Source organism: Mirounga angustirostris, unplaced genomic scaffold (assembly GCF_029215605.1).
Source record: "Mirounga angustirostris isolate CCGP_5_RB_7025 unplaced genomic scaffold, mMirAng1.0.hap1 SCAF_10, whole genome shotgun sequence".
In the NCBI taxonomy this organism is placed as follows: domain Eukaryota; kingdom Metazoa; phylum Chordata; class Mammalia; order Carnivora; family Phocidae; genus Mirounga; species Mirounga angustirostris.
In genome coordinates, this window is record NW_026991718.1 from 123,990,358 (window position 1) to 124,013,889 (window position 23,532).

Consider the following 23,532-nt stretch of genomic DNA (forward strand, 5'->3'; position numbering starts at 1 on the left):
GCGTGAGGGTCTTGAGGGCTGAGAAGGCGGAGAACCTGGAGCTAGTCCTGGAACCACACCCTCTACATCCAGGCTCACCTTCTTATGACCCCTGGGCCTTCACACCCCAACCCAGGGCTCCAGTATCTAACTTCTCACCCTGCTGGCCCCACAACTGCATCTCTGGTGGTCTCTGTGTCTAGCAAGTCTGGAGTCCACAGCCCTGCATCATCTATCTGCAGGCCCCAGACTCCCACAGCCAGGCCTGCACTCCTACCCTCCAGGGAGCAGAGGACTGGAGGCTGTGCCCAGGCAGAGAGCAAGACTCCTGCTCGACCTAGAGCCGCCACAGTGAGGGGGCAGCCAGCTAGGGTTCACAGCCCAGGGTCAGTAGGAGGAGCAGCTCTGGGCCACCATGGGCTTCAGGGTATAGTCTTCTACCCTGGCAGCTGGCTGTGCTGCCCTCTGAGGACCTCTAGGCTGGGAGCAGATGTTCTTCTGGGGTCCAGGAGAAGGGAAGGAGGTCTGAAGGTGCTTGGGGGGGGGGGTTCTTACCAGCTCAGCAATCTCTCCCAGTATCGGGCCTCTGCCCCACGGGCCTGCCCTGCCGTTGGGCCGCCACACTTTACAGAGGCAGGGTGGGCTGCACTGTGGGGCTAGGCAGCTCTCATGAGCTGTATGTTCCTCCTTCCTTCCATTTCCCAAGTCCTTGCGGACAAAAGTAAGAAGGTCAGGACTGGACTCTGGTCCCTTTATTGAGACTGAGGGGCCAGTGGGTCCAACCAAAAATAAATTTCTCTCCCCAAAGCCTGCCTGCAGGCTAGGGCACCCAGCATGTCCTGGCTGGGGCCCATGGTTGTCCCCTAAACCCAGCAGCACAGGTCTGGCTCTCTCAGAGTGACAGCATACCGGCTGCTCAGTGCCTGGAGACCCTAGGTGGAACAGGGAGGTGAGTCCCAGCGGGTCCCCCCAACCCCCACCCCAGCTGGCCCCAACATCCACGGTCTGCGTTGGGCCCTCGGGGCTCAGTCATCAGTCAGGGTGATGACGTCGTACTCGATGCCCTGATGCTGCAGCTGTTGGATGTGTTCAGGCACCGCCTCTTCTGCACCAAACAGGCCCTGGGCTTGGGCCATGGCAGCATCAGCCACCGCTGCCAGGGGAGGGGAGAGGACAGTGAGCCATAGGCCCCAGAAGCTCGGCCTGGGTCCCCATGGTCATCAGGCTCCCGTCCCATACCTGTGACAGCTGAGTGTGCAGCGGCCTCCAGTTGGGCCTGTGTGACCAGCTGCTGGCCTGGGGACACAGGCACATACTGGATCTAGAGTGGAGAAGCCAATGAGATCCGGCCTTGGAGGGGCTATGCCCTGGCTCCCTCTGATCCCCCCAAAGGTCCTACCTGGGACTCCTGAAGGAAAGGGGCCCCTTGTTCATACTGGATGTGTGTGATCTGGCCCTCCTGTACCTGGAGGGAGGAAGGCAACGTGACGACCAAGGAGGCTGTACGCCCCTGCCCTCACTCCCCACTCCCGCTCAGGCCTGGCCTACCTGGATGTGATGGCCCTCTGGAACCACCACGTATTCCTGGGGAAGCAGGTGTTGGACTCCATCCTGGGAGATGATGTACTGTACCTGGAGAAGGGTGGAGGAAAGGCATGTGCTGAGACCTTGAACCGGGAGCTTAGCGAGGAAGACCGAGCAGGGGCCCAGGGACACCCAGCATAAATGATGGCAGCTGCAAGCACGGACCCGGGGAGGGGTGGTTTGGAAAGTACTGTTCCTCCCCAAAGCAGGGCCTGGGGGCAGGCGGAGGCAGGGCAGTGCTGGCCCGGGTGCTCACCTGGTTGTCGGAGGTCACCAGATGCTGTACTGTCTGGCCGTCCGCGGTGGTGATCTCTTGGATGTAGGTGGCTTCTTCCTGCCAGGACCAAGCCAGCTCCAGCCTCGGCTCTGTGTCCCCACCCTGGCCTGTGACCTCCCAGCCCAGGCGCTCACCTGATTGGTCACGGTCTGCTCTTGGGCCACGATGATGTGTTCCTGGCCCAGTGCCTGCTGTAGCCGCTCTGGGCCTAGGACCCCGTGGCTGGACTGGAGAGCAGCTGGGCACAGAGGGGAGGGTGCTCACGCAGGGACTCGGGTGGAAGCTGACAAGGCCCCAGCCCCCCACCCTGGTCCCCCAGGGGCAGCTCACTGTGCAGCGTGGCCAGCGTCTCCTCGTCACTGTTCAGGATGATGGTCTGGGTGGGGGTCCGGGCTGGGGTCCGGGCAGTCGGGGTCCCTGTCTTTCTCCCGTCAGGACTGTGCAGGCGCTGGATGTGGAACTTGAGGTGCCCGTTCCGGTTGAAACTGAGGGGAGGGGGAAAAGGCTCAGGGGCGGCCCCATCACGCATGCCCAGCAGCCCCCGCACGCCTGTCCTCCGCCTCACCGCTGCCCGCAGAGGTGGCACGCGAAGGGCTTCTCGTTGGTGTGCGTCAGCATGTGCCGCCGCAGGTCCTTCTTGTTCTTGGAGGCAAAGCTGCACTGGGTGCACTGGTGGGGCCGCAGGCTCGAGTGCTGTGCCATGTGCGCCTGGGGGCGGGGCAGAGGCGGGGGCGCTGGCTGGGCGGGCACACAGCACCTCACGGACAGGGCTGTCTGGGAATGTGTCCACAGGGGGACGGGAGCTGCGCCGGTACAAACCAGACCGAGATCTGGTGCTGCCGTGTGCGGGGAGAGAACAAGTCCCAGGCCCCCGCCGTTAGGTCACTTAGAAAATCCTGTCCCTGCTCCCAGACTCCGTTTACCCCGCGTAAACGCAAGATTCAGGTTCAGATGAGGGAACCTCTGAAGGGCTCTCCCAGCCCCGACGTTCTAGGGCTCCGGGCCCTGCTCCCGTCACCGAGCTGCTGTGAGGATTCTGGGTCTGCAAACGGTAATCCTTGGGGGAAGGACTCCCGCCCAGAACCTGCCCTCCTCACCTTCTCCACACTGTTTCCACCACCTTCCTCGTACCCTGCGCTCTCCCGCTTCCTGACAACTTGCATTTCCCTAAGCACGCCTCCTGCCACCACACCTGCGCCTCTGCCCCTCTGGGCCCGGGTCGGCCAGCACCAGCACTCCAAGCCCACACGACCCATTCCTGTCTGCTCTGCTGTCTGCACTCTGTTCACACCAGGGACACTGTGGGGCATCAGTCACCGTGTCTGGATGGTTTCCCACCAGACTGAGCGCTGAGACCTCACGGAATCCTTTGTGACCCTAAAAGGGGGAGAGGGCCTGGCTCGGGGTGCTCAGTTAAGGTCTGTTACACAAACAAGTGGCCGAATGAGTGTGAGGGGAGGCACAGGGGGTGGCACCTACCCGGACCTCGGGCCACTGGCGGGCACTGAAGGGGCAGTCGGGGCACTTGAAGGCACTAGGCCCGGCGTGGGCCCGTTTGTGACTCTCCATCTCTGCTCGGCCAGGGAAGGCCTCAGCACAGATCTTGCAGGAAAACTTCTTGGAGGAGGCCGTGGCTGCGGACGGTGGCGACGGCGGCACTCCCAGGCTCAGGGCTTTGCTGGCCACAGGAGGTGGGGAGGCAGAGCCCTGGGGGTCTCCCACCCGGTGGGTCCTGGCTGGAGATGGGGGCTCAGGGCCATCTCTGGGCAGCCCCCCACACTGTAGTAGGGGCCACTTGGCTCCAGATGCCAGGGAATCCGGACTTGGGAAGGAGATGGAGCCATCTGCAGTCAGCTGTAGAGAGACGGGGGAGCGTGAGGTACTAGGGAGGACTGGGGAAGGATGAGAAATGGGGGAGGGATTGGTACCCCAAGCCTCACCTCGATGTGGTGCAGCTGGGTCCCGTCGGCTGCCATGATGTAGTGGGTGCCAGCTTCTTTCAGGGAGTCGCTCACAACCACAGCCTGGGCTGCCTCCCCTGGGGGCTCCTCACTGTGAGCACCGAAGAGGGGAGGAGTGAATTCTAGGAGGGGACAGAAGGCCACAGGCGTCCCCTTCCCCAAGAAAGTCATCAACTGAGGGGGTGACTGCCACCACAGGTGGACTCCCTGGTCTGAATTCCAGCTGAACCTCAACTGTCTCTTCCATAAATAGTGACCACAGGTCCAATGTATCGTCCTGCTCAACAGTAGTCATCTGGCTCCTTTGAAGGGCAGGGCGGCAGTGAGGCGGAGAGCCCCAGGGGTCCAGCCCAGGTCTGGCCAAGTGCGGCAGGCCTGGCAAGTACCCAAAGACCAAGAGCAGATGGCAGACGCTGAGATTGGGCTGCCCGCCGGCTGCCCAGGGATCTGGATTCCTATCCCAGCCACACAACTGTGGCGCTTCAGTGCTTGGATTAAGGGCTTTCTCAGACCGCCCCGGAGTTCAGGGAGCATACAAATATTTCTGCCCCGAACTTGCTCAGTGCAGAGTGCGGCTGCCAGGCCTCCAGTGCCGGCGACGAGCCTGAGCTTGCCACGAAGCTCAGAATGGACAACCCCTCAGGATCATCCAGAACAAAGAGCACGTGACTTTAGAACCAAGGGGTCGACTCCTCGCTTACTGCCTCTCTGACCTCAGGCAAGTCACTCAATGTCCCTGGCCTATTTCCTCACTTGTAAACTGAGAGAAACGTGGATCTCACGGGAATGGTTTAGGTGAGATCCGAACGTCCAGTGCCTGGAACATCTAAGTGGGCAAAAATTAGTAGCTTCCAACCTCCTGAGAAAGATACGACTCCTATGGCTAATTATGTTACGCGTATTAGGATTTTTGCCTCCTGCCCCTAGGCTCCGGTGGGCAGGGCCCTTATCTGAGGCCTCCCAGCATGCCGATCAATGACTAAAGGGGGCCTTGCAGGCAGCAGGTCTCACCTGTAAGGCGTGCCAGGAGCTGATGTCCCCTCCTCCATAGGGGGTGCCGTGAGGACGCTGTAGCCAGTCCCACCAAATGGACCAGGTGCCAGGGTGATCTGCTGCAGGTCAGGGGCGCCTAGCTGGCTCTCTGCTGCCACGCTGCCCCCCGGCTCGGCCACGTGGAGGGTTACCACTTGCGGAGTGGCACCTGCTGGGGAGGGCTGCCCACCAGGGGATGCTAACTCTGCTTCCACGTCCTCGGACTTCACCACGGCCACCTGTAATGGACCCAGTGGGCATCAGGAGCAGGGTCTGCGGCAGAGGGGCTGGTGTTCAGGGCCCTTCTCTACCTCAAAGCTTACCCACACCCGGGCGACCCAGTGCTGCCACCACCCATTTGTACAGCCCCAACTGTGTGTTCTTTCTAAAGCACGCTCTGACTCTCCAAGCCCCACCCAGCAACTGGAACTAAGTAAACTTAACAAGACCAGGATAGCACAATACTGCCCTCCAGGGGCAGCTGGGCAATGTCTGCAGACATTCACTGGTCACACTTGGAAGGGGGGTGGTCCTGGCACCTCGGGGTTACCTGTCAGGGATGCGGCTAACCACCCCGCAACGAATAGCATGGCTCCCACAACAAAGAACTATCTGCCACTGAAGGCCAAGACCGAGAAATCCTAGGGTAAAGGGACAAGTGGCAAACCATTTAAGAAAAAAAGAACTTGACCTCACATCTTACTCCAAAGTCCGCTTCAAATGGATTAAAGACTGAAATGTAATAAATCTTTTTTTTTTAATTTTAATTTTTTATTTATTTGACAGAGACACAGCAAGAGAGGGAACACAAGCAGGGGGAGTGGAGGAGGGAGACGCAGGCTTCCCACCAAGCAGGGAGCCCGATGTGGGGCTCGATCCCAGGACCCTGGGACCATGACCTGAGCCGAAGGGAGATGCTTAAGGACTGAGCCACCCAGGTGCCCCATGAAATGTAATAAAAAACTACAAATATGAAGAGAAAATGTGGATAAGTATTTTTATGCTCTGGGGTGGGAAGATTTTTTTCTAACCATTAAAACAAACCATAAACTGAAATCAGAAAACAAAGAAATGTGGTATTTAACAATTCATACGAGAGAGAAAAGGGGAGTCTCCTTCATATACAAGGAGCCTCTACAAAGTGATAATAAAAAGACCAATAGGGGCACCTGGGCGGCGCAGCTGGTTAAGCGTCTCACTCTTGGTTATGGCTTGGATTGTGATCTTGGGGTCATGGGATCGGACCCTGCGTTGGGCTCTGTGCTCAGTGGGGAGTCTGCTAAGGTTTCTCTTTCCCTCTCCCTCTGCACCACCCACCGTCCCGCTCCATGCATGTGCGCGCTCTCTCAAATAAATAAATCTTAAAAAAAAAAAAAAAGGACTAATAGGAAAACCGACACAGGACACAAATAGGTAAGTCAGAGAAGAAATAAATGGTCTATGAACATACAGAAAGTAGTTCAATCTCATTTATGGTCACAAAATTATAAATTAAGACCATGAGGGGCACCTGGCTGGCTCAGAGGAGCATGTGACTCTTGATCTTGGGGTTGGGAGTTCAAGCCCTATGCTGACTGGGAGTAGAGATTACTTAAATAAATAAAAACTTAAAAAAAAAGACCATGAAATACACTTCTACTACGTGGATGAGATTTATAAAGATTGGGGACACCCAGCACCCAGTGTTGGCAAAGGTGTAGGGAGACACGCTCTAGCAGTGGTCACATAAACCAGCATCTCTCTCTCTCAGGCTTCATACCTTCAGACCCACCAATTCTACTTCTAGGAGGCTTTTTTTTTAACTAAAAAACGTTTAGGAGCACCTGAAATATATGTGCACCGAAGCACTGCCTTTGATTGATTAGAAATTGGAAACAACCAACCACCAATAAAGGATTGCATGACCTACAACATTGGGACGACGGAAGGACGTGGAGACGTAATGTGGGAACGACAGGAAGAGGAGGTCTATGTGCACAGGCCAGACCATACCGCACATGCTGCCCAGTGAAGAAAAGTGGGCTACGGAGGAGCATGAATCATGTGATCCCGTTTTTTTTTTAAGATTTATTTATTTATTTGAGGGAGAGAGAGCGCATGCACATGCAAGCAGAAGGGGCAGAGGCAGAAGGAGAGAGAATCTCAAGCAGACTCTGCATTGAGCACGGAGCCCAATGGGAGGCTCTATCTCATGACCCTGAGATCATGACTTGAGCTGAAACCATGAGTCGGATGCTTAACCGACTGCACCACCCGGGCGGCCCTGTGATCCCATTTTTTAAGGAACACAATGTCCCTGTGTTACTGTGTACACGGAGAGAACTGGAGAAATGCTTATTAGCCCATTAACAGTTGGGATGGGAGGGATGTTAAGGACTTTCACTTTCTGCATAGAACATTTCCTAATGTTCTATATGTTTTTTTTACAAACATGTTTTTGTAATCAGAAAAAAAATGCATGATGTACTGGCACGAGAACAGCAGACAGAGCAATAGAACAGACCTTGTCTGTATACGGCGGAATCTAGAACTTGAAAAGTGGGCATTTCCAACCACTGGGGAAGATTATTTCATATACTGCACTGGATAACTTTTGGGAAAAAAAGTAAAGTTCCCTACCTTTCTACATACACCAAAAATAAATTCCAGGTAAAGATTTAAGTGTAAAAAACGAAACTCTAAGAAGAAAATACAAATGAATGTTCATATTATCTTAGGGCGAAGGAGGTCTTTCTAGGGAGGATATCAAAGGCAAAAACCATAAAAGACTGATTTAACTACCTAAAAATGTACAACTTCTGGGGCGCCTGGGTGGCTCAGTCCTTAAGCGTCTGCCTTCAGCTCAGGTCATGATCCCAGGGTCCTGGGATCGAGCCCCACATCAGGCTCCCTGCTCTGCGGGGAGTCTGCTTCTCCCTCTCCCACTCCCCCTGCTTGTGTTCCCTCTCTCGCTGTGTCTCTCTGTCAAATAAATAAAATCTTAAAAAAAAAAAACGTACAACTTCTATATGCCACCAAAGGCACTACTGTAATCCTAGGAAGCTCTCCAGGTCTGACACCAGGCTCCCCCCTCCACCGAGTTGTGTCTGTCCTCTAGCCCCGTGGCTCGCTATTGCTCCAAGTTCTTGGAATTTATCATCTCAAACACAGATTCGACATGTTTTCAGGAGGCTCGGAGACAGGAGGGGCTAACAAAGCTCTCTGGCCTCAGAGGAGCGGGGGCGGGCGGCTGGGGGGAGGGAGAAGTCCTGAGGAGCTCGGGGAGGATCTGCAGGCCAAGAGAGGCCAGAGCGGACAGAGGCCTGGGCCTGGCCGCCCCCCCCCACCCCCCCCCGCCCCGGCTGTGGGAGGCACCGCCGGGTGAGGGCGCCAGGCTAGATGGGAAGCTCTGGGTGGCTGCAGAGCTGGGAAGCCTGCGTCCGAACAGGGCCTCAGAAGCCACAGGGGCGGCGCTAACCACTCGGCCTGGCAGAGGTCGCGGGGGACTCAAGCTGAGCGGGAGCTCCTCTGACCTCCCTGGCCCCCCTCCTCCGCGTCTGCTCCTGGGGTTTTGGCGGACAGTCTCCTGGCTAAGTGGGGGTGCCCCGAGGGTAGGGCGCATCTGCCTCTTCACCCTCCTCCCCTCCCAGTGTCCAGTGCGGAGCGGGCACCGAAGGTGGCTGCACAGGGGAGGCGAGGCGAGGCGGCGGCCTGGGCAGCTCACCTGCAGGGCTGTGCCCCCCAGCTCCCGCTGGGCGCTCATGTTCAGCAGCAGATCCAAGGCCGTCTGCGTGGCCATTGCCGTGGACTCCTCAGCGCCTGGGTTGGGTGAGACCTGAGCCTGAGAACGGCCCACCGCCCCCTCTCCCTCTGCGGGGCCCCAGCAGGAGGCCTGCCCCTGCCCCCAGCTGCCCAGGCTCCCACCTTCCCTCAGAGCTCACCCTGCTGGTAGATGATGGTGGCGCCACCAAGCGTGTCGGAACAGAGCAGTGGGGGGGTCTCGGGTGCCTGGAAAGGTGCCGCCTCAGGGGGAATCTGTGGGGTGGGGATGTGGCCAAGCCTGAGAGGGGGCAGCTCGGATGCAAGCACTGACTGCCAAGCACCTCCTTTGGGTCAGGCGCTTTACATCCGTTGGCTTGTTTCATCATCACACAACTACGTCTCAAGGTATTTCTCAGCTCAGTGCTACTGATGAACTAACCGAGGCTCAGACAAGCGGAGCAAATGGCTACGACTCCACAGCTAGTAAGTAGAACTGGGATCTGAACATAAGACTGACGCGGGAGCCTGTGTTCTACCAGGACATAGTCGTGGTCCACCTCTTGTGGAACGGGAGGGGGAGGCAATGTCCTCAACTATGAGACTATCCTTCTCGGCCTGCCTCGCAGTTAGGTCAAGTGTGGCCTTGTGGCTAAGCAGGAGCTTCTGGTTAAGTTCAGAGGAAAGACAGATGGAGAAATGGCAGGCTTCCTTTTTGCCTTTCTCCCATCCCTTCCTCCTGCTTCTTGCCTGGGATGTGGCTAGAAGGCTGGAGCTCCTGCAGCTACACTGGACCACGAGGCAACCACAAAGATGTAAGTCGTATGCCTAGGACGGCTGGGAAAAAATATTGAGAGCGCTTGGTCCCTGATGACTGGCCATGGAGCTGCCACACTAGCCCTGGGCTGCTGACCTCCAGACTCATTTTTGAGAGAATAATAAACTATGACCGTAGTTAAGCTACTGAGATCTCATTCTCTGCTCCTGCCACTGGAAAGCCACTCCCGCTCCGAGCTTAGGGTGGACAGGCCTGTGACCTCATCTGCCCTTTACCACAGCCGGAGAGGCAGGGGCCATTTTCTTGTCCCCAACATGCCAATGAGGATGCTGGGGACGGGAAAGCTGACAGGACACGGTCCTCCTGGCCCACGCCCCCAGCCCCTTCTGCCTGCTTGGCTGAGCTCACCGCAGGAGGTCCCGGGGGGTGGGGGGGTGGTCCGGGGGCCGCACCGTGCTGCTGCTTCAGCTCCTCAATCTGCTGCAGAGAGAAGAAGGGGCGACGGCGCGAAGGCGGCTCCTCGGGGTGGCGCCGCCCCCACTCCTCAAAGCTGCTCGCGTGCCGGCACCGCACGTGCAGGCGCAGGTTCTTCTTGTGGCGCGTGCTGAAGTGGCAGTACTCGCAGGCAAAGGGCTTGGCCCCTGTGGGCACAGGCGGACGGACGCTTGGGCTCCCCCCTCGGCCACCCCAGGAAGCCCTCCACGGGCCCCGCGACCTCTCCAACCGTGTCCTGGCCGGGAGCTGGGCGAGCACGTGCTGTAGCTCATTCCGGTGGGCCAGGCCGGACGGGACTGGGCCCACCTCCCGCACTCACAGCCTTCCTCCGAGTGCCTCCTTTTCACGTCACAGGACCACCCGCTTCTCTTACCAATCATCTCCCCCAGGTAGACGGGAATCGGCCCCACAGCGTGTCTGATCTCCCCCAACATGCCCATCAGAGGCATGGGCACCAAGGAGGAGAGAGAATCAACTGTTTTGTGCGCCTTGTGCATGCGCGAGGGCGGGGCCTCCATCTAGCACCCAGCAGACAGGGCTTGCGGAACACAGCTCACTTTTATAACCGCCACATGGTAGGTACTCCTGACGCCCCTTTCACAGCCAAGGAAGGCTCAGACAGGGCAAGGTGGCCCATGACCACGCAGAGCTGAGGACAGAGGGTGACACCTCCAGGGCAGAGTCCCTTACAACTGAGCAGCCGGGGCTGGGGCTGCGGAGGGGGAGGAAGAGGACAGCGCTGAGCCTGCGACTGGGGGCAGGGAGAGCTAAGGGCTCCCCACGGTGGGGCGGGGCGGGCTTGACCTGTGTGCTTGACAGCCACATGAGAGAGCAGGAAGTCCTCCCGGAAGGTGCGGTAGGGGCAAAAGCTGCACTTGAATGGCTTGTCACTGACATGGGACAGCTGGTGGTTCAGTAGTGCCTTCTTGTCCTCGCAAACGAATTCACAGAACTCGCACTTGAACCTGGAGATGGTGAGAGGGAGGGAAGCTCAGCAATAGGGTGGGGTGGGGTGCTCCAGCCCCAGGGGCTCCTTGGGGATATACCTGCGGTTGGCGACAGCCTGGATGTGCGTGAGCAGGTGCATCTTAAAAGTGTAGCGCTTCTTAAAGGACTTTCCACACTGTGAGGGGTAGGGTGAGTTAGATGGGGAACTGCCTAGGGAGACCCCTTCACCCTGCCCCCGGCCCTTGGCGCCAGCCACCTTGTCACACATGTGGGGCTTCTCCGTGCTGTGTGTCTTCATGTGCTGCGTGAGTCTCTTCTGCATCGGGTACACACGGCCACACACAGGGCAAGGGAAGGAGCTCAGCTTCGGGGCCTGGGAAGGGACAAGAAGGAACCAGATGAGGAGAGAGAGTGAGACCTCACCTCCTGCCCCCACCTCACAAGCGGCCCTCAAGCAGGCTCCCTCCCTGGGCCAGGGCCCCAGACTCACCGGATCTGGTCTCTTCTTCCTGGGAGGCAGAAAGGCATAGGAGTCAGACCGTTGCTTCCCCAAGCCCACCTCAAACCTTCTCACGCTAACCGGACCCAGTCTCAGCTGTGAGTGTCCCTACTGCCCAGCCAAGCCCTTCTCTCAGAACAGGCTTTCCCCAAGTGGAGTTCACTAGAAAATGCTAAGAGGCACGCTGTAAATAAATTCTAGAATGGTGCCTTCTTCCTTTCTTTGTCACAAAACGTGCACTTTAAAGGCCCTGAGAAGTCCTGCAGAAAAAGAGTTGGTGAACCAGGTGTTCGAACTGGTGTCCATAATCTTACCTCCTTCCCCCCGCCCCCGTCTGCCCCGCCTTTTTTAAAGAAAACCCATAAGCATCGTAGAGAGCAGGCTTTCCCACAAGCACAGTTTGAAAGTCACTGCCCTCATGGATTCCTGTATCCAACCTCTGCTCACACTGCACCCCAAGAGGAGTAAACTCCTTCCTCAAGCTGCAGGTCTAATGACAACTCTGAGCAATCACAGGGCCTCTAAGGATTTGCTCCTCTGCCCATCTGTCCTGTGTGTGCTCTGTCCATGCTCTGGGAGTTGGGAGTCTATAAGGCCTTTAGATGATTTCCTGAGCTCCCTTATAGGTAGACAATTCCCTTTAATCCCCTCAACAATGACTGTCCCCATCTTACAAAGCTCGCGGCAGGGAAGAGACAGAACAAGAGCCCTCCAGGCCCTGGTATTGCTCTGAGCCAAGTGAGCTGGGATGAACAGCAGTATGTGACGTGCTGCCAATGGGGTGGCCCGGGGCAGGTGCTCAGTAAGGGGGAAACACGGCTGTTGTGGGCCTCCACTTCCCGCCCCGGCCCGTCCCCGCTCCTCACCCCCATGCACTGACCGGTCTCGACTGTGCACGGCTGCGTGCCGGACCACGTCCTTCCGGTAGACGCTGGTATAGCTGCATTCGTCACACTTGTAGGGCTTACTGCCCACGTGGTTGAACATGTGCTCCTAGGACAGAGGTGAATGGATGGTGGGCTGGGCTGGCCTCCCCTGCACCCCCCAACCTGTGCCCACGGCCTTAGAGCTGCCGTGGGAGCGGGCTCCCAGAACAAGGGCGAGCTGCAAGGGCCGGAGCCTATGAGGGCTGGGGACTCTCCCCAACAAGGGCACCTACTCTGCACCAGGCCCTGGGCTGGCTCACCATCTGAAAGACGCAGAAACTGAGGCTCAGAGGGAAGTGACCTCGGCACCGAGTGACTCTGTGAATGGCGGAGCTTGGAGCCAAACCCAAGCAACATGGCTCTAGAGCCTCCACCCTCCCCACCCCACTCGGGGACAACCCTCCCCCAGCAGAGTTCCCGAGAACACCTTCCAGGTCACGGGCCTGGCTGAGGGAGGAAGAACTGTGTGCAGAAAGCACAGGGGCTCTGGCCTGTGGTTCAGGTAGCCCCTACTGCCCATGACGGCCAGCTCTCTGCCTTACTTGGGCCAAGCCAAGCCACAGTTTCCTGGGTCAGTAAAATGGGCCTATTGATACCTACAACCTCTTCGGGCTGCGTGAGTGTGAAACTCGAGTAGGCCCGGGTGCTGGATAAAAAACGGCTTAGGGTTGCAGCAAGCCCACTGGCACTTTTGGGTAAATGGTGTAAAAAGGAACTCCTTCCTTGAGACACAGTACTGCCATCTACTGGGAAACTTTCTAACACACTGAACGAGACAGAACCACAGGACCGGTTTTACTGCCATCTGCCAAAGTGTGTGGTGATCACGCAAAGCTCTGCTGTGTGCACCGTGCACAGCACCTCTGAGGACAAGACACCACCACGCAGTGTGCAGCCTGCACAAGTGTCCATGGCGCCCACACCTGAACTCCTTCAGTACACGGAGGCATGCCACTTAACGGGCCCCGCGAAGGAGCAGGAGGGTGCCGGCCAGTGGCCCGTGAGCGCCACTCCCTCTTGGCACTGCCCGCCAGCCCTCGCCTCTGTCCCAGGGCCCTGCCGCCCCCCCCCCCGCTCCACACCTTGAGCGAGGACCAGCGGCGGGAGCGGTAGCTACACTGCAGGCACCTGAAGAGCTGGGGGTCCCCGGCCTCGTGGGAGTTGACGTGGAAGCGCAGGTCCTCGTGGGACAGGAAGCGGGAGCCGCAGATGCGGCACAGGAAGGGCCTCAGGAGTGGTTTGGGAGACTTGTAATAATACCTGCCAGGAGGGCATTGGGGAGAGGTCTGGCTGGGCCGCGCCGCCGGCCGTCTCCCCCAGCCCGTCCCTGCTCTACATACTTGCGGTATTTCTTGCCTAGGAAGCGCCTGGAGGGTCTGCCCCGGCGGCGGGGCGGGGCGGCGGGCTCATCCTGGCAGGAGGGGGCCGCGTTCTCCGCATCTGACTGGCTCACGCTGGGGTCCACGGGGGCCCTGTCGGCCTTGCCGAGGGCAACCAGGCATCCTGGGCCCGAGGAGCTGGGTGCCTCGGGCTCCGGGGGCTCTGGAGGGCTCTGTCCGCTCTGGGAACTCACTAGAGGCTCTCCTTCCACACCTGACACGGACATGATCCCAGATCAGCCACGGATACACCAGGACGGATGTGGACAGGTGTGCCAGGGGCCAGCCAAAACATCTCCCTCAAACATGGTCACAGGCCGCCGATGGGCACGTCAGGTGATGGACAGGCGCAGGCGGCATGGACGCAGGCCCGCCCTGCAGCTGGCCCCCTGCCTGCACAGCTCCCGCCTGACGGCCCGCAGCAGCCTTTCGAGAGGCCCGCACGCCAGCTGAGCCCGGACACGGGACGTCCGTGCATCCTCGGGCAAAGCCTCCGGCCCGAGTCTCATTTTCCCATCTGTCAAGTGGAGAGGATAACTGCTGTGCTAGTGACCTCACGGGAACATTCTAGAGTCTGGCAGTGACAGCAGGTACTTTAACACTGGTCTTCCCTAGGGAGACTGGGAGGCTGGAGGGCAGACGGGAGGAAGGGAGGAGACACCACATCACCGTACACGCTCACAACCTCTAGAAGTCTGAACAATCTGAATGTGTTACCTATTCAAAAACATCAACAGTACTCCAATGTAATGTTTTAAAAATGGAACGTGGGGCGCCTGGGGGGCTCAGTTGTTTAAGCGACTGCCTTCGGCTCAGGTCATGATCCCGGGGTCCTGGGATGGAGCCCCGCATCGGGCTCCCTGCTCCGCGGGGAGTCTGCTTCTCCCTCTGCCTCTCTGCCCCACCCCTCCCCTGGCTTGTGCTCACTCACTCACTCTCTCTCAAATCAGTAAATAAAATCTTTAAAAAAAAAATGAGAAGTGATCTAGACCATGCTGGTACCATCTTCTTGACGGGGCTGCTGGCTGTGCAGGTGCATCCCCCTTGTCAGAGCTCCCTAAGCTCGGCGCTTCGGGTACGTGCGCTTTCCCGTATAGATCTTAGTACGAAGCTATTTTAAAAAGGATGCTAAAAAAATGTAATGATCTCCCCCAGACCACATATACAAAGACAGCTACCATGTATTTTTGTATTTACACCTTAAAGCAATCCTGAAAGGCAGGTGCTGTCACCTCCATTCACAGAAAGGGGACAGGGGATTCAAGAGGCAAAGTCCCATGCTCTGGGTCACCTAGCTAGTAGGTGGCAGAGCCATCATGCCTGTGGGCCTTTCTAGTCCCCAGCCGGTAACGCTCCAAGCCAGTGCTCCCTGGACAGTTTCAGGCCTCAGACTCGTTCTCATTTCAGGAATCATACTTAAAACTGATCTTCTTGGTTTAGTTATAAAGTTTCACACTTCTCCTGTGCTGTAAGACACCTTACCACCGAGGATACAAAGCTGACGTATCGCTTAAGTCAGGGCTTCTCAAGCTCGGTCCGAGAGGGCTGGCCCTTTATGAGGAGGCCTGCGGGTCCCCCCTGCCTGGCACACTCACTCCCCAAGGCTCTACAGAAGGAAGCAGGGAATGAGGCCACCCCTCAGCCCTACTCGCACGGCCCCACCTACGACCGACTCTCACCGTCTGGGAGGTCTGAGGTCTCCAGGCGAGGCAGCTTCCGAGGCCGGCCAGGTCTCCTTCGGGGTCTTGGCGTACTGGGAGTAGGGCGCTGAGGACGTAGCTGCCGGCCCCGGGGCTCATCCTCGGCCGGATTGTAGTCACTGTCCTCTGTGGGGACCGCAAGAGAAGGTGGGCATCAGTCCTGGACCCGCCCTTTCAGCCCTGACCCCTGGCCTGGTTTCCCTGGGAAGAGGCCCCCTTCCCATCCCTGCCTACTTCTCCTCCAAGCCCACCTACTAGTGATGCCTCCTCCAGAAGCCCTCCTGACCTCCCCTGGCTGACTCTGAGCGCCTCTCTCCAAGCCCTTGCAACCCTTTCTCTACACCTTTCCTGACTCCTAACGCTAACTCAGACAGCACCACTATGTGAACTAGAAAAAGATGCCCCCTCCTTTAGACACTTTATAGCCACTGTTAGAAAACAGTTGGAGGAAGCACTCAAATCTACAAACTCTGATGACGGTGCTCCCCAGGGTGGGAGCCGCTAGCTGTATATGACCACTGAGCACTTACGCCTGCTCTACACTGAGCTACTGGATTTCAAAACACTAGAATAAAAAGAGAAAATAAAATAACCCACTGGTAATCATGATTAAATTTCTCTCTTAACCTTTTTAAATACAGCTACAACAAAAAGTACGTGTGGCTGGTCTTCTGCTTCTGCTGGACAAATGTGAATGCGGCCCTCTTAGATGTGGTGCTCTTTTTCAGTGCACAGCCTGCACAACCGCACACAGAGGTCCTGACCCCAGAGCCCCGACTCCTGTCTTACACTGGAGGCACCTGCGGGGCTGAATCTGTGCCAAGTCCTCTTTCCCAGCCCTCCACGTGGGCCAGAGGCAGCTCAGTATCTGGAGATGGGTACGGTGGTGGCACGCCCGGGAGCGACAGTGGCCTACCCTCTAGGTCGTCGATGGCGCCGGCGTCGACGATGTCGTCGTCATCTTCCTCCTCTGGCCCCTCCTCCTCCTGGCTCTTGGCTGAGGTGCCCCACTTCCGCAGACGCCCCTTCTTCCCAGCTGCAGCTGCTGCGGCGAAGATCAGAGAAGCTCGCCACGTCTGGCTCTCGGCCACCCCCCACTGCCCCCACCGCGCGCAGCCCAGCGGCCAGGCTGTGGTCAGTGCACCTGGTCGGAAGTGCCGCTCCCGCATGTGGCGCAACAGCGTGGCCTTGGTGCTGCTCCGGTACTGACACAGCTTGCACTTGAACTGCTGGACCACCACCACCTCCATCATGGCCTCCAGGCTCTGCAGGTCTGGCTCCTCGGCGCCAGAGCCCGGGGGCGGCTGCGTGGGGGAGCTGGGCCTACCCCGTGCCTCCTCCGGTGGCTCTAGGCACGTGGATGTGGGGCCATCAGCCAGGGCCTCGATGGCTGCCAGGCTGTGGGCCAAGGTGGAACTGGACATCGGCGAGGCCATGGGGGCACCTGGGGGTGGGTGAGGGCATCAGAGAGGAGGGGAAGGGCAACATGGGCCACGAGCGACGGCCGCCCCTCCCAGGCAGGCCCAGAGATCCTAGAACCCAACTCCCCACCAGAGTGACGGCGGGGAAAGTGGGGCCCAGAGCAGCGGACGAGCTGCCAAGACCACACACTGAGTTTGTGGCAGAGCCTCCCTCTCCGACTCCCTCACCCACTGCAGGGCTTCCTGGGTCTGCTGCCTGGGGTCTTACCATCGTCTGGGCCCTGCAGGATCAGGTACCGTGCCGTCTCGGCCCCGCCATCCTCAGCACTGGTTACGGTGATACAGCCTGGGCAGAGATGTAGGGAGGGGAGTCCTAGCTGACGATGACAACTGTAACTGGCCACATTCACTCTGGCTCACCTGCACCAACTATGATCCAGCTGCACTGCCCCCCCCCACCACCACCCCGAGCCTCACTTGCACCCTGTACCTGCTGCCCGTGCACCTCCGCCCAGAGCTGGGCTGTTGGGAGGTGTGGTGTGACAGGCTGGCCCAGGAGCTGGCCTACAGTCGCACAGATGCCATGGCTACCCCAGCTGCCCCACCTCTGACCACTAAAACCTGGAGAGTCCCCCTCCCCGTCTCCAAACTCCCCCAAGGTCAAGGCCTAGCCCCTGCACCACTTTCTCAGGGTTGGCTTCCCACACCACCTGAGGGCGTTTCCAAGTCTATGGCCTTTACACACACCACTGGTAATAGAGGGTACAGTGTGGTAACTCATGAGTACGGACTCTGGAGTCAGACCATCTGAGCCTATGGCCCAACCTTGCTGGTCTCAGTGGGTCCTCTGTACCTCAGATTTCTCATCTAGACTGTGAGGATTAATGAGATACTATATGTAAAGTGCTTAGAGCAAACCCCAGTACAAAGTTAGGTATTACTGTTTCTACGTTTATTCAGTGTTTATCACGTGCCAAGCACATACTACACTGTTTCATTAAATCTTCACCGCATTTACAAGACAGGGGCTACTGTTCCCACGTGACACATTTAGAGTGGCAGGGTTATTTGCCTAAGTTTGTGCAGCTGCTTCTGCTGGACCCCGCAGGAAATCCCTGTGGGCCGACTCCCACTGCCCTCTGCCGGACTCACTCGGGATTAGGTCCGGCCCGATGGTGGACTCGATGATCTTGTCGATGGCCGAGCCCAGGTCCGAGGAAGACGCTGTGCAGTCAGACACCAGCATGTTGGGGTCTGGGAGTGCGCTGGAGTGCACCAGGGCTGGGGGGCCACCTGTCACCCCTGCCACTGGCCCATGGGACACAGAAGATGAATCAGGCAGGTAGCCATGAGGCAAGGGATCTGTGCTCGACCTACTCTCAGACACTTCCTCCTGGGCGACAGGAAACAAGGAGAGAGGCATTTTAGGAGCCATGATGGGGCAGGGCAGGTTGCCTGCCACCCACTGGATCGAGTTCCCTGGCCCAAAAACATGGTGAGTGGAGCCATCCACACCATCAGGCCCACTGATGACCAGTAGATGCCTTCTAGTCACAGAGCCACCAAAGAACAATTTCCAGGGTCTCCGGCTCTGGTCAGGTAAGAGGCCGCATAATCCCCACACCCATACACAGCCTCAAAGAGCTGTTTTCACTGGGCCTTTTTCAATTAGCTCTTCCCTCTGCCTGAAATGCTTCCCAGCTAATTCCTACCCAGCCTTCTCACCACCTTTAGCTGGTACCTCTTCTAGAAAGCCAACCCTGACCCCCCGGCCAAACCAGGACCTCTCTGTCCTTGGTGCTACAGTCGCCTGTGTCCCCTCATCATGGTTCACTCTGTAGCATAACGTCTCCTAGGTCAGACTGTACTCTCCGTAAGGGCCAGGCCCACATCTGTTTTGTCCCTTGCTGTATCCCCAGAATTCAGCACAAGCTGGGCAGGCCCATCTTTGCTGAATTAAGGAAACCCTTGGACCCCAAAAGGGGGTCCATCGTTGGGCAGCTCTATACCACGATGCCTCGGAAGTCATTATCTTGCAGGTAATGACAACAGTAATGACTAATACTTACTGAATGCGTACTATGTGCTGAGCACAGTTTTGCTTTGCATGTATTAACTCATTTAATTCTCACAAAAACCCTATGGAGGCAGATATATTTATCATTCCCTCTTTACAGATGAGAAAACTGAGAGCTAGAAGTAGGGTAGCTTGTCCAAGATCAGAGAGCCAGGAGGAAATGACAGTTTTACAGAACGTGTCCAAGAGTATTTCCTCCGAGGCAGGTATTCCTGCTCCATTTTACAGACAGAAGAATGAGGCTCAAAGAGGTCTCCCGGTGAATCAGGGGTAGAGCCAAGACTTGAACCAAAGAGTGAGGACAGTGGGTAGTGGAGTGGGTAAGACCACAGCGTAGGTTTGAATCCTGGCTCTGTCGGCTCTCTGTGCCTCGGTTTCCTTCCCTGCAGTGCAAAAGAGTGATATATGCCTTGCGAGGTATGAGGCTTAAATGAAAAATCCATGTTAGGGGCTTGGCGCGGTGCCTGACACACAGTAAACCAAAAACGAGGATTAGTTACAAGCCAGCCTTTCTGGCTGCTTCCCTTGGCTGCCAGGCACGCTGCCTGCGGTCCTTGCCTCCACCCACGCCGGCCAGCCCGGTCCATACCAGACAGCTGCTGCCGCGGTCGGAGCTTTGCCCCACGCCAGAGTCGTCGGCCTCCGCCGGCCCCGGAGCCGCCGCGGCGTCGCTGCTGTCGGCCGACACCGCTTCAGAGGTGCCCACGCCCAGGCCGCTTTCAGAGGGCTCCTCGGGCCGGCCAGGCCCCGGGGCCGCGTCGCTACTGCTCTCCACCTCGTTCTCCTCCATCGGCTCGGGGAGCCGCCTGACAGGGAGGCGCAGGGTCTGGATCCTTCACTCTGCGAGAGGAGGTGACGCGGACTAGAACAGGTGGGCCTCCTCCCCGGCCCGGGCAACCACGGCCCACCCAGCTGCACCCGTGTGCCCATTTCGCAGGTGCAAAGACTGAGTCTCCGACGGGGAGAGGCTTTCTCGCGTACAGAGACATGAGCCTCTGGAAAACAGGACCAAGAAGCCTGGCCTCGCAGTCTAGACCCCTTCCCATCCCCGGGAGGGTGGTCAATGGCCGGTAATCTTGACCCTTCTCGTCTCTCCTCCATGACTCCCCCAGCGTGGTTCGCTCTAAGAGCCTGCTCCGGGCTCAGTGGTTCAGCCCTTAGGCCCCCCGAGTCCCCCCGGGTGCAGGGTCGGTGGTACAGCCCGCAGGCCCCCCTGGGTCAGTGGCTCGCTCCCCCCTCCCCTGGTTCCCATGCGGAGGGGGCTGACAGCGACGGTCCCGGGGCCTGGCGAATCGGGGCTGTCCCCGGCGCTGCCTGCGCTCCAGGCCCGACGCCATCTTGTGGCGGCGCCGGGTTTCCGCTCAGGCAAGTGCGAGAGCGACTAAAGGGCCTGGGACCCCGGGGCCCTGTTCGGACAGCCCCGCCGGCCCGGGAGCTCGCCGCCGGCTATCCCCGCAGTCTGGCCCCACTTCGCGGCAGGGTGCAGTGGGGCGACCTGACTCTACCCGATGCTCACCTAACGCTTTCGTAGCCGCGCTCCTCTCCGACTCCGGCATCGACGAGGTCGCCATCCTCTTTCCCCCGCTGCGGAGGGACCCGTCAGCCCACCGTAGGCCGGGACTACTTCCTACGCCGACCCAGAGAAAGACAGCTTTCCGCTGTGTCAGAAGGTTGCCCTGAGGCCTCAGAACCATGGTCCAGTCCGGAGAGCGTCTAGTATTTTATACGTCGCCAAGTATGGGTGACACAGTCCGCTATGGGTTGGGGACTACTTTTTCTCTTGGCGGAGGGCTACACTGGGCGTGGTTATGTGACGTCACTGCTGGGCCCCCTTCCCTGGGCCGCAGGGTTGGGCGCGGCGAAGGCTGCCCCACGGCCTGGGGGCGTGGCCCTCAGTGGCCTGACCACGCCCTTCCCGGAACAGCTCCAATGGATGTGCGGCACCCGGGAGGTTTTGACTCGGCCGGAGAGGAATAAACATTAGTCATTTCGCCTGGCTCCTGACCGATAGCTTAACGCTCTTATCGAGGCTAATCGAATCCTTCCTAATTAGGTTTGATGTGTCCTGGGAGGAGGGGAACATATAATCCTTGTACAGATGGGGAAAATGAGGCCCGGAGATGGGCAGTGGCTGGTCCTAAAGTCACATAAGGGCACTCCGGAGGCAGGTGGGATGGCTGGATTCGGGGAAATGGAGAGGAGTCAATGCCCGGCCCTTAGTGAACTTTATTCATACGTATTTGTTGCATTAGTAGAGCTGGAGGTCGAGATATCCTCCACAGCCCGCTTTTGCTCCGTGTAGACCAATGTAGGTGTATTTAAAGGTCAGCAGCCCTTCAGGTATGCCCCTCTTCCTGATGCTGCAAATGCCATCTTTGGCACTAGTTTCTGTTTAAGCCTATTTATCATTTTGTGAGGGAGCCTGGTGCCGTGGTCTGTCCCTAGATCTGTGTTGCACGAGTTATTTTCCTCAACTGAAAAATACAAATGGGTTGAGGGGAGGAAGACTCTTCAAAAAACTCCTGTTAAAAAAAATCAACCCTATTTAAAAAGGCAAAGGGTGCTTCCAGCTGTTATAATTTGTGTGTACTTGAGTATGAGGGGGTTTCCCTGGTCCTTTACTAGGAGCAGATTTTGGTAGGGGGGGATAGAGCATGAGGCCTCTGGATGGGCTAGGTTCCTTCATCACCCCCTACCTCCCATCCAGCAGGACCGGGCCCCCAGAGCAGGCTTGGAAAGCTGGGTCAACAATGGCATAATGGCAGGTTGATTTTGCACTCCATGCACAGGTTTCCAATGAGGACCTGATTTCTCAGCTATCCAGAGCCACCCCCAACCCTCACCACTTGCCAGTGGGATATATCCTGGTGACCATGTCACCTCTCCCAAGGATGTTGGGGTACTCAGCAGTAGTCCCGCAGCACCCATTCCCTTCCCCAGCCCAGCTAAGGCTCAATCCTAACCTTGGCCTTTGCCACCGAATCAGGAGATTGCAGAATGTCACGATGTAAAAGGTAACAACCTCATCATGGAACAGAAGAGGAGCCCAAGACCCAGAGAGGGAACGCTTTTGGCCCAAGGTCATGGCTCCTTGGAAACAGCATATCCGAATCCTTCCATTACAAAGACAAGCAAGCCAACCCTGGTTTTCTGACTGCCAATCCAGGGTTCTTCCCACCAAAACATGCCGTTTGTCATTACTGCCTCAGCTCGAGGGGGAGACTTCTTAGAAGCAGCGAAGAGGCTCTGGGTCAGAAGGACAAAGTGGACCATTGAGAAGAATGCTGAGGAGAGGAGCCAAGAGGGGAAAAGGAGGGAAGCACTTTCGGTGAGCACCTGCCACGTGCCCAGCACTGCACACACGCTTTGCTGCATCATGGTGCCCTAAGGAAGCAGGTTATTCTCATCTTCCATTGTCGAGAAGAGGAAGCTGAGGTTCAGGGAGGGGAAGTGACTTGTCCAAGGTCACACCACCAGGAGGATGTACGGACGCAGGTCTGTCGGATTCAAAAGCCCCAAGCAATCTGGGTGCCATGTGTTACATGCTTAGTAATCACAAACTTAAAATGCTCTGTGCCGGGGGCGCCTGGGTGGCTCAGTCGTTAAGCGTCTGCCTTCGGCCCAGGTCATGATCCCAGGGTCCTGGGATCGAGCCCCGCATCGGGCTCCCTGCTAGGCGGGGAGCCTGCTTCTCCCTCTCCCACTCCCCCTGCTTCTGTTCCCTCTCTCGCTGTTTCTCTCTCTGTCAAATAAATAAATAAAAAATCTTAAAAAAAAAAATGCTCTGTGCCAGTCATTGTTCTAAGCACTTTACCTACGTTAGTTTTTGTAATCCTCGTGACCACCCTGTGAGGTACTTGCTGTCATTAACTCCACTTTATGTATGAGGAAACAGGAACAGAGCAGGAAAGGAATCTAAGTAGGGGGTAGAGCTGGGATTGAAAACCAGGCAATGTGGCTCCAGATGTCACACTTTTAGATTGCTGTACCGTTGCTCATGCAGTAATAATGGTAACAGGTGACACTTCAACTGTTCTTTCCTGAGCCAGGCAGGGCTAGTTTCCCATTTTACAGATGAGGAAGCTAAAGCCCAGAGAAAGAAAGTGACTTGCTCAAGATCATGCAGCAAGTTTCTTGGTCTAGTGGAGAGGGTTATGACTCCAGGCCAGAGCTCCTGCAGCAGATAACAGTTGCACTAGTGAGTGTTTACTGAGCGCTTACCAAGTACTCTACGTACATGAGGTGCTTTACATGCATTTTTAAACGGGAATCATCCCAACAACCAGAGATCCTAGGTACTCTCAATATTCCCATGTGACCGATGAGGAAATAGGCTCAGGAGCTGTGAAGTGACTTGTCCAAGGTCATGTACTTGGTCAGTAGAGCTGGCCTTCAAACCCTGGTTTCCTGACTCCCAGTCCACTGCCCTTTCCTCTGTACCAGATGCCTCAGGAGGGTAACAGAGCTAAGAGTAGGCAGTCAGCAGGTGGGTGCTCTGGGCTCATCTCTACCTCCTGTCTCCGTGCCCACGGCCATCTATGGGTTTAGCTAAACCTGTTCTTAAAAACCTATTTATAGCTTAAAGCTGTACCACCACTTGAGATAATGAATCCCTTAAGTTGACTTCCCATGGTGTAAATTAAGGCTTCCTTTCATTTGTCCTAAATTTTTCTCTTTGAGGATTGGGGGGAGGAAAGGTGGGGCAAAGCCTTAGAACCAGGACACTTGGATTCAGAAA

General features: G+C 57.3%; 1 protein-coding gene across 5 annotated transcripts in view; it reads right to left on the bottom strand.

The window, feature by feature from the left end:
* The window catches only part of ZNF335 (zinc finger protein 335), a 31,615-nt gene extending 11,089 nt beyond the window's left edge, over nucleotides 1–20,526 (bottom strand). The window contains exons 1-28 of one of the 5 annotated variants that reach the window (XM_045885862.3): nucleotides 20,311–20,525; nucleotides 19,384–19,634; nucleotides 17,870–18,110; nucleotides 16,986–17,063; nucleotides 16,441–16,740; nucleotides 16,213–16,338; nucleotides 15,276–15,422; nucleotides 13,558–13,810; nucleotides 13,300–13,477; nucleotides 12,172–12,284; nucleotides 11,283–11,301; nucleotides 11,049–11,165; nucleotides 10,891–10,967; nucleotides 10,649–10,809; nucleotides 9,758–9,990; nucleotides 8,754–8,847; nucleotides 8,537–8,631; nucleotides 4,813–5,072; nucleotides 3,781–3,892; nucleotides 3,320–3,694; nucleotides 2,406–2,548; nucleotides 2,171–2,325; nucleotides 1,975–2,078; nucleotides 1,820–1,897; nucleotides 1,528–1,611; nucleotides 1,379–1,444; nucleotides 1,219–1,300; nucleotides 717–1,132 (exon numbers count right to left, since the gene is read on the bottom strand). In XM_045885862.3, the coding sequence (XP_045741818.1) occupies nucleotides 1,005–1,132; nucleotides 1,219–1,300; nucleotides 1,379–1,444; nucleotides 1,528–1,611; nucleotides 1,820–1,897; nucleotides 1,975–2,078; nucleotides 2,171–2,325; nucleotides 2,406–2,548; nucleotides 3,320–3,694; nucleotides 3,781–3,892; nucleotides 4,813–5,072; nucleotides 8,537–8,631; nucleotides 8,754–8,847; nucleotides 9,758–9,990; nucleotides 10,649–10,809; nucleotides 10,891–10,967; nucleotides 11,049–11,165; nucleotides 11,283–11,301; nucleotides 12,172–12,284; nucleotides 13,300–13,477; nucleotides 13,558–13,810; nucleotides 15,276–15,422; nucleotides 16,213–16,338; nucleotides 16,441–16,740; nucleotides 16,986–17,063; nucleotides 17,870–18,110; nucleotides 19,384–19,584 (4,020 nt within the window). In that variant the 5' untranslated portion in view covers nucleotides 19,585–19,634; nucleotides 20,311–20,525 and the 3' untranslated portion in view covers nucleotides 717–1,004. The other 4 variants (XM_045885860.3, XM_045885861.3, XM_064573271.1 and 1 more) reach the window with 4 other exon arrangements.
* Nucleotides 20,527–23,532: the final 3,006 nt, after the last annotated feature.